This window comes from Falco punctatus (assembly GCF_963210335.1).
Source record: "Falco punctatus genome assembly, chromosome: Z".
Classification (NCBI taxonomy): domain Eukaryota; kingdom Metazoa; phylum Chordata; class Aves; order Falconiformes; family Falconidae; genus Falco; species Falco punctatus.
In genome coordinates, this window is record NC_137586.1 from 29,428,996 (window position 1) to 29,437,611 (window position 8,616).

At 51.0% G+C, this 8,616-nt stretch overlaps 1 protein-coding gene across 2 annotated transcripts; it reads left to right on the forward strand.

The window, feature by feature from the left end:
• The first annotated feature begins 2,247 nt into the window (after window positions 1–2,247).
• On the forward strand, window positions 2,248–7,266 carry DMRT2 (doublesex and mab-3 related transcription factor 2). Of its 2 annotated transcripts, none has more exons than XM_080372037.1 (3): window positions 2,248–2,326; window positions 2,881–3,445; window positions 4,893–7,266. In XM_080372037.1, the coding sequence occupies exons 2-3, from the start codon at window positions 2,899–2,901 to the stop codon at window positions 5,948–5,950; spliced, it is 1,605 nt and encodes a 534-aa protein (XP_080228163.1). In that variant the 5' UTR covers window positions 2,248–2,326; window positions 2,881–2,898; the 3' UTR covers window positions 5,951–7,266. The 2 variants fall into 2 exon arrangements, with proteins under 2 accessions (XP_080228163.1, XP_080228164.1); XM_080372038.1 differs by lacking the exon at window positions 2,248–2,326 and having other exon boundaries at window positions 2,877–3,252; window positions 3,343–3,445.
• Window positions 7,267–8,616: the final 1,350 nt, after the last annotated feature.

The following is an 8,616-nucleotide window of genomic DNA, read 5'->3' on the forward strand; positions in this document are numbered from 1 at the left end:
CGCCTTTCCCAGCACGGCGCGGCGTCTTGGCCCTGTCTGCTCACGCCAGGCACGGCTGACACCACGGGCCGAAGCAGGGGGCTGAGCGGGAGCGTAGTCCCGGCGGCACAGGAGCGGGAGCAGCCCCGCCGGAGGCCGCTCCCCACCTCCACCTCCCGCGGGTGCATCCCGCTGGAGGACGGGAGGCACCTCTCCCTCCCGGCGGGAAGGGGGAGAGAGGCTGGAGGGGAGCGCAAACGCGCTGCGGAGCCGGGCGCAAACAAGAGGAGCAGAAGAAGAAAGTTATACAAACACGCTTTAAAATCATGGCTGGGTTTCACAGCTCCCTGTGGATAAAATAAACAGGAGGCGAACTGTTTTGTAATTTACTCCAGTGGCCCGCAGAATCGCACTTTGTAATTTGGTGTCGGTTTACAAGCAAAGTGGACTTCTGTTTCCTAACCTAGCAGGTTCTTTGTCATGCTTGTGCCTTTTAAGAGGGACCTCAAGGGGGAAAGTGGAATTCCTTGGGTATTTGCCTTTTAGTCATGCTTGTAATTCAAACAGTAGCCACGCTCCCTTTTGGGATGAGTCGTACCTGCCGTCGGGGGATGCGCTTCCCTCTCCCCGCTCTCCCGGCCTGAGCACTCGGAGGCGGTGCGGCCCGGGGGGGACAAACGCTACCGCCCCCCCGCAGGTGCCCGCCGCCAGCGGGGCGAGGGAAGCGGCCGGCGCGCTAGCCCGGCGGCGGCGGGCGAGCAGCGGCGGCGGTGCCCACGCCCGTCCCGCCGCCTCACGGGCCGTCCGCGCCGCTCGGAGGGCTGCAGGAGCAGGGTTTTTCCATGCCTAACAGGTGGCCGGCAGCCCGTCCGTGTGCTCACCGTGAGTGGGTGCCCCCGTGTTTATTATATACATGAACGTTACCAGTATTTATTATACAAACGCGCTGCTCGGGGAAAAAGCAAAATATTTCCCCTTTTCGGAGAACAGTTTCGGCCGCCTGTTCCGCCTATCGTTAGTTTTCGATCGGCACGCTGGCGGGGAACTGATGCTCTCCCGCACGACCTTTTTTTTCCCCCCGTCCCCCGCCCCCCCCGGGAACACTCTGTTTAAATGCACTGCCTCCTCCTCCGCGCGCGGCTGAAGGGGGCAGAGGTGTATTTTGCCCGCTTCCATCCTGTGGGAATTCCCGCTTTTACCGACGGCAGTACCGAGCTCTAACACCGCGCTGGCACGGCCGAGCCTTTGTGCGTGGCATTTTCGATCGCCCCCTGTTGTGGCAGACCGGGGCGTCCCCCAGTTTCCCAAGAGAGCACCCGACAGAGAGCGGAGGGAGAGAGTTACTCAGCAGCTCAGTGCTCGGTGGGAAGGGCCGCTGAGGGCAGGAGGGGACGCTAAAAAATAAACGAGCATTTTTCGTCGCCTTAATTCCCGGCAGAGCAGGAAGACGGCGCCGGTTCCGTTGCATTTTCAGACTCGGAAAAAAAGTCATTGCCAGCAGACCTCTCTGCTCGCGGGGCTGGCCACGCGAATGGCCGCAAACGAAACCCGCCGCGGCTGCTTCAGCCTTTCGCACCGCGACCCCCGCCCGCTTTCCGGCGACGGCGGCGCCGCTGGCCCGCGGAGCCGGTTTCTCCGCTGCCACGGCCACGCGCGTTACCGTCTCTTTTCCCTTTCTTTCGTTCCCCCCTCCTATTTTGCCCTGAAATTAAAACTCACCGACACCGACACCCCCCTCGCCCCGCTTACGCTTCCCGCTGGGCGCGGCGGTGCCGGCGGGGTGCCAGCGGGGTGCCGGTGCGGTGCCGGCGGGGTGCCGGTACGGTGCCGGTGCGTGCCGGTGCGGTGCCGGCGGGGTGCCGGTGCGGTGCCGGTGTCCGCAGCCCCGCCCGCGCCCCCCGCGCCCCACGCCCGCCCGCACCCACGAGCGAGTGGCTGGCGGCTGGCACACGCGCTGGGGGGGCGGGGCGGCGGGAGCGCGGGCCAATCAGAGCTGCGGCCGCGCGGCGCGGGCCCAATGGGCGGCGCGGGCGACGGCGGCCGGCGCTGATAACGCGGCGGGGCCGGCGCGCCGGGCGCTGTGTTGCGGAGCGGGCGCGGCGTGGGCGCGGCGGGTGCCAGCACCGGCGCTGGTGCAGCAGGCGCGCACCCACGGGCCCGGACGGCCAGGCCCGGCCCCGCAACCTGCGAGGCGGCGACGCCCGGACGGCGCGACCCCGCCCGACTCTCGGGGAGCCTTACGCCCTCGGGTGCGGGCATCGGGAGTCCCTTGCCTCCGGCTGGGCTCGGGCAGCGGCGGCCTTGCGAGCTGCCTGCAACGCCTGCTGGCCTCAGACACCGAACCTGAGTAAGTGCAAAGTGAGGGAGGATGGGGAGGTGGGGTGGGAGAAGGTAGGGGTTCCACCGTGTAAAGCTCCGCGAGGCCGTACGGCCCCTGGCAGCCGTAGCGGACAGCGGCGGTGTGTGAAGCGCAGGTGTTCCCTACCTGTCCCGTAAGTCTGAACGCAGTGGGTAGGAGGGTTGTCAGGATCCTGGAATAAGCGGGTCCCTGCGAGGACGTGACTGCCCTGCCGCCCAGCGGCGCCGGGCATCGGCCTGGGGCGGTCCCTGCCGCATACTCCGCCGCTGGAGACGCGCTCCTGCCTGCGGCGGGCAAGCACACTTCCCCGGCAAGCCGGGACGGGCGGGGGAAGGAAGCGGCCGTCGAGGCTCAGCTGAGCCCTGCGTGGGCTACGGGGAAGAGACCCGGGCGGATGGTAAGGCATCCCAAGCGGGCTCAGCTATGACTTCCCTACGGGGGCGCATCCCTGCGGGCTGGGCTGCGGCGGGTGCCTCCGAAGCCGCGTGTGCGCCGGCTGCCGTCCCGCCGTGGGGGCGGGCAGCCTGACCCCTCTCTTGCAGTTGCGCTGCCGAGGATCCATGGCTGAAGGACGGGCCGCCACTGACTGGGAGATCGACGTGGAGAGCATGGAGGCGGAGGCGGCCGAGGCCGCTGGAGCGCGACGCAGCAGCGCCGGCCCGGACGGGGAAGAGGAGGAGGAGGAAGGCGAGGAGGCGGTGGCGGCGGCGGCCCCGCGGCGGAGCGAGCAGCGGAAGCTGAGCCGCACGCCCAAGTGCGCCCGGTGCCGCAACCACGGCGTGGTGTCGTGCCTGAAGGGACACAAGCGGTTCTGCCGCTGGCGGGACTGCCAGTGCGCCAACTGCCTGCTGGTGGTGGAGCGGCAACGCGTCATGGCCGCCCAGGTGGCTCTCCGACGGCAGCAGGCCACCGAGGTGAGAGGGGACGGGATGGGTCCGGTCGGGACGGGACGGGACGGGGGGGGCGGCCGCCGAGCTGACAGCGCCGCCCGGTCACTCTCCCAGGACAAGAAAGGGCTGCTGGGGAAGCAGGTGAGCCTGGAGCGCAAAGCCGTCTACCAGAGGCACGTCCGGACGCCCAGCCTCCTGGCCAAAAGCATTCTGGAAGGTAAGAGCATCCCCCGCCCCTCCACGGGCTGCCCCCATCTCCGCAGCACCGGCCGGCGGCGGGGAAACCGCGGTCTGCCCCGGGAAAACCCGTACCTGCCGTCCGAGGCGCGGCTGCTCACGGGCACGGGGAAATGTAGCGTTATTTTCCGAAATAAACGCGGAGCGGCCTTAAAAGGCTCCCCAGTGCCAGCGCCGGGCGGCGGAGCCGTCTGCCCTTCGTAGCTGGAATCGGTGTGGCAGAATTTCAGTTCCCGCCCCCGCCCCCCCTCCCCCCAATAATGCCTGAAATGCTAGCAACGGTAATTTGAAATTTGAGAGTTACTGTTACAAGCTGACATTCTTTTTACATGACTACCCAGCGGCGTTTTGCAGGGCAGGGTAGTTTATTCGTGGGTGTTTTTATCAGGAAATGAGTAAATAAGTTCGTTTTTTTTTTTTTTTTTCTTTTTTCTTTTGATCTGAATGCCTAACACGGCAGCACTGTTTGTGGCATTACCAATAGTAATATATGCATAAGTAGGCCGCTCATTTTTTTTCCCCAGCCAAAATTGTTAACTGTGGAAGAATGTAATTTTAAAGATGGATATTTTGGTGAAAGGGTGTATTTTTTGTTCCCCACTCCCTCTTGAGATCGTGCCCAAATTTATTTCTATGTCTGCCTTAATTGCTTTCCAAACTGAAGCCCTGTCAAGCATTATGATTCTCAAATCTAGCTTGCTACCCCGCCACCTCCCAATAGCAATCTCTTTTCTCGGCCTGTGCAAGTGCTGTTGAAATTTTGTCCTGTTAGAAACCTCTTACTTTCACCTACAGTTCACTCTTTAAAAAAAAAAAAAATCTTTCTGTATTCTTCCCTGTAATTTATCTTAACTTTCTTTTTCTTTTCTTCTAGTTCTCCTTGGAATTTTCTACCATCGGTAGCAATGTGTACATAGTCATTCATCTTTAGATCATAGAAAAGGCATCAGCTGTAGGTATAGGTATCTTCCTTGGCAATGGGGAAACCCGTGTGAAAGGAATGGGAGTGAAAACGGGTAAAATCCTGTTCTCCTTACTCATGTAAGTAGTTCCATTAATTCAATGGGATTACTTGTCTGGGTAGAACAAACAGGGTTGGACCCTATCAGTTATATTAAATGAATCCAGTTAGCTGGTAATTGAATATACTGGAGACCGGATTTCTGTTTTATCAAGGTTCTCTTTTATTTCAGAAGAAATGAAATATTGGAATACTCTCTGTATTTTTTTAAAAAATGATGGTTATCTCCTTAATTTGTACTGAATGTGCCTGTGGCATGGTAACTCCAGTAGGAACTGACAGTGTCCAGGGTTTGTAACAAGTGCTTGGCGTGTGGCGGGACTGTCTCCAGCAGAGCCCTTTTACAAACACAGCTTCAATGTTTGTCTTATGCAGCTTCGTTCCTAATGCTGCTTTATTGTTTTAGGTTACCGTCCTATTCCAACAGACCCTTACCTGGGAGGGAATTCACCCTTGCCACCCCCTGTAAGTGACAGGATGAGAAAGAGACGGGCTTTTGCTGATAAAGAGTTGGAGAACATTATGTTAGAGAGGGAGTTTAAAGAGAGAGAGATGATGGAAGCTACACAAGCAGCTGCCCTTTTTCTCCCTAACCGCATGGTGCATGGAGCTGAATACAATTCGTATAAAACACCCTTCAACACTACTCAAGTTGATACTCCAAACAAGGAGTTTTGCAATTTTTTACCTGCCTGCCTTGATCTAACCATGCAGTATTCAGGATCCAGCAACATGGAACTAATTTCGTCAAATGTTGGTGTAGCTACTACCTACAGGCAGTATCCCCTGTCTTCTAGGTTCTTAGTGTGGCCGAAATGTGGCCCCATTAGTGATGCTTTTCTCTACCAGCAGTGCCTGTTAAATGCTACTACTGTCCAAGCTCTCAAACCTGGGGCAGGCTGGGATGCCAAAGTCTCACAAAGTCAGGACTGTCCTAACACTGAGCACAACATCATGTCTCCAAAACTGGAAAATTCACTTGTTCTGACCCACACTCAAGATGTTCAGCAGTCATGTAGTGAGATACCGTGCCTTCCTCAAGAAACTCGTGAGAGGTCAGCTTTCTCTCCTCCAAAAAGGACTTTCTCTCAGATTTCTGATAAGGATTCTCTGGCTCCTCAGGAGCAGGTGTTAAGCAAGATCAGCAAAACCAGTAGCAAGCCCCCTCCACCTCTGAAATACAATTCATTTCAGTCACTGTTCCACCAAACGTTTCCTGACAGATCAGGAGCAGAGTTGAGAACATCATTTACGAAAGAGACTTTTGAAGATGCTTCCAAGAAATACAGAGAGTGTGCCATTAAAGAGAACCAAAAATACAAGCTTACAATAGACAAATGTGCAAAAGACTTCTTTGGGGCCAAACAGGCCACAATAAAACTTTCAACAACTGAGCCCCTGTCATTTTCAGTTGAATCCATCCTTAAACGACCTTCTTCTGCAGTTTCTAATATCTCTCAATGAATTAACTATACCTTCAGTGTAGAAACTTTGTATGCTTTGCCTTCTGCAGAATTGCTTCTGCCTGCCTTTCTCTGAAAAGATTTGTAAAGATTAATTTCTGCTGTAAATGTAATTCTTTGTTTTATCTCAAAATTGTATACATAAATATGCATGTTTTCTCTTCTGAAAAAAATACCAATTTTTAAAAATTGAAAATGCATATACAGAATGTAATGTTATTTTAAGCAGTGTTTCAAACCATTCAATAAAATGAGATTACCTACAAGCATAGATGTATTCCTGATCTCTGTTTTGTCTCTACTATCTCACAGGCAAGAATGCCATGCCTCCAGAATATACTTATTCTTTTATCTGCTATTATCAATGTATTACTAGTTATCTTGGTGGGGTGTCTGGTAATTTCTGCTTTGAACTTTCAGTAAGTAAGAGAAGAGCTAACAACGGTGCATTTAGGCTAGTGTGAATCTGCAAGATTTTTTTTCATTACATTAAGTGAGGTTTGGATCAGATTCCAAATGTGTTTCTTATTCTGAAAGTGGAGTGCATGCTTGTGTAAAAGACTGGTTTATTCCACACCTCTCTAAAAGCTTCTGTTCCTAAAGCAGAAGAGCAGATTTGAGATGAATGGCACTGGTAAGCTTTTGGATAAAAAGTAATAATTTTTTAAAATTCAGTTTTTGAATAAAAGGTCTGTTTTTATTTATTTAGTTTTTAAATGTTCAGCTGACTTTACTCTGCATTTTCTCCACCTAGAATATTTCTCTTCTGAAAACATTTCACCTTTGACCAGCAGGAGCATGAGATTCTTGTGCTGTGGTAATTGAAATGACCTTTAGGCTGTAACGATGACGCACAGAATCATCACTGCTAATGAGAAATCAAGTCCTGTTTTGTAATTCTGTGCCCTTTTTCAGGGATAGCAGAAATGAAAGAGATTAACTGTAGAATTTACCTGAGAACCTGAGATGCTCTCAGGTTGTAGAAAAAGGCGTTACCAGCTCTCATTATGACTGAGCTTGAAGCTTTCAAAATTTGTGATTTTGTAATTTGCCCTATGTGTTACTGCTAACCTATCTAATGCTAACTGATAATCCTTTGGTTACTTTCCTTGTGTAACATTTTTACCCTGCAGACAATGCTCAGCCAGTTGAAAGGAGCTGTGGTTTGTTCCTGGTTTTTATTATTTTCTAAGGACAATTTCTGTTCACTATTTGTGAGCAGTGCAGTGTTTTCTGATTTTACTACATGTGCTGCACAGGTTAAATGCTTGTTTCTATGAATATATCTGAGCCTGTGAATTTCTGATTCTGTAAGTATTTCCAAAAGTGTTTAGTGTTTCTGTTAGGAGTCTGTTGCTGAATAGCAGGACCCTTTTAATGGATGGGAGGAGTTGTCTGTCGTGGGTGCTTTTCTAAGCCACTTCGTTAAAGCAACAGACACATTGGAGAAAACATTTTACATAATGTCTAAATTTTTACATAAGACATTTTACAAAGCACATAAAATTTTTATGTCAGGAATGTAAACAATTCTGTTGTAATTTGAAAGAATCTTGGGCACTAGCTAGAGTTTCACTTTTAAAAAGATTCATACTAACTAGATTTTGTCTTGCCGAAAATAACATTTCAAATGCAGTGAGATGCTTTTCATTTTTTCAAACTCTGTCCTTTATCCGGTTGCCATTAGAGGGAGTTTTAACTTATTTGAGAGCCCAATCTGCTTCTTAATCAGTTTAGCAGTCAGATCAAGCTGAGAAGCTTTTGTATTTGTTTGCTTTCACCACAGCTTCCTTCTTTGGCTTAGTTGAATATTACAAGCTAACAAGGGGGTTTCATTTAAGCAGGGTTTCCTTTGTTATTGAAAATATTTGTTTTGTTTTTCAAGCTGCTGGCATAAACCAGGATGACAGATAAAAGAGCGTTTAGCAATCTATGTGGTGAACCAATATGGATACTGGAATTAGTCCTGCATAAATATTTTTTTGCCTGACAATGTGTGCATCTAACGTTATACAATTTCACATCTGAAATATTTTTCCAGGAAGTTACTTGTCTTTATTATTTCTTAAAAAAAGACCAGAAAACTGAAATCCATCAACAGACTGGTGCCTCTAGACCTTTTAAAGAACAGGTTAAACTGAACAAATTCAAAGTCTGAAGTTATACCAAACTCTAATATATACATATACACACACACACACACACACACACACACAGAGGAGTGTACATAACATCTGTATGTTCCAGATAGTTTTGTTCAAATCCCAATCATCAGGAGTGACATTTCTATTACTATTTGAAAAAATGCGGCCCTTGAGGTGAAACTTGGACAAATCGTTTGCCTCAGTTAACAAATTAGTGTCACTGGAGTCAGCATTTGGCCACTCTGTCTTGCTGTCACTTGCTCATATGTTTCTTTGGTTTCATTAGCTGTTTCTGCCTGTACTTAGTTTCCTTTCATTTCATAGAGCCTGGACCCTACGTTTATGCATCTTGAAAGCTTGTTGCACCCAGATCTTTTTTTCCCTTTCATTTGTAAAAAGTAGGTATAAAGTCTATTAATCATGGAGAGGATGATTAGTAGCTTGGGCACGATAGCACATACACAAACAGCATGTAATTTTCCTCACCCATCTTTGGCTCTTTCAGCCATGTGCTTCCCTAGAG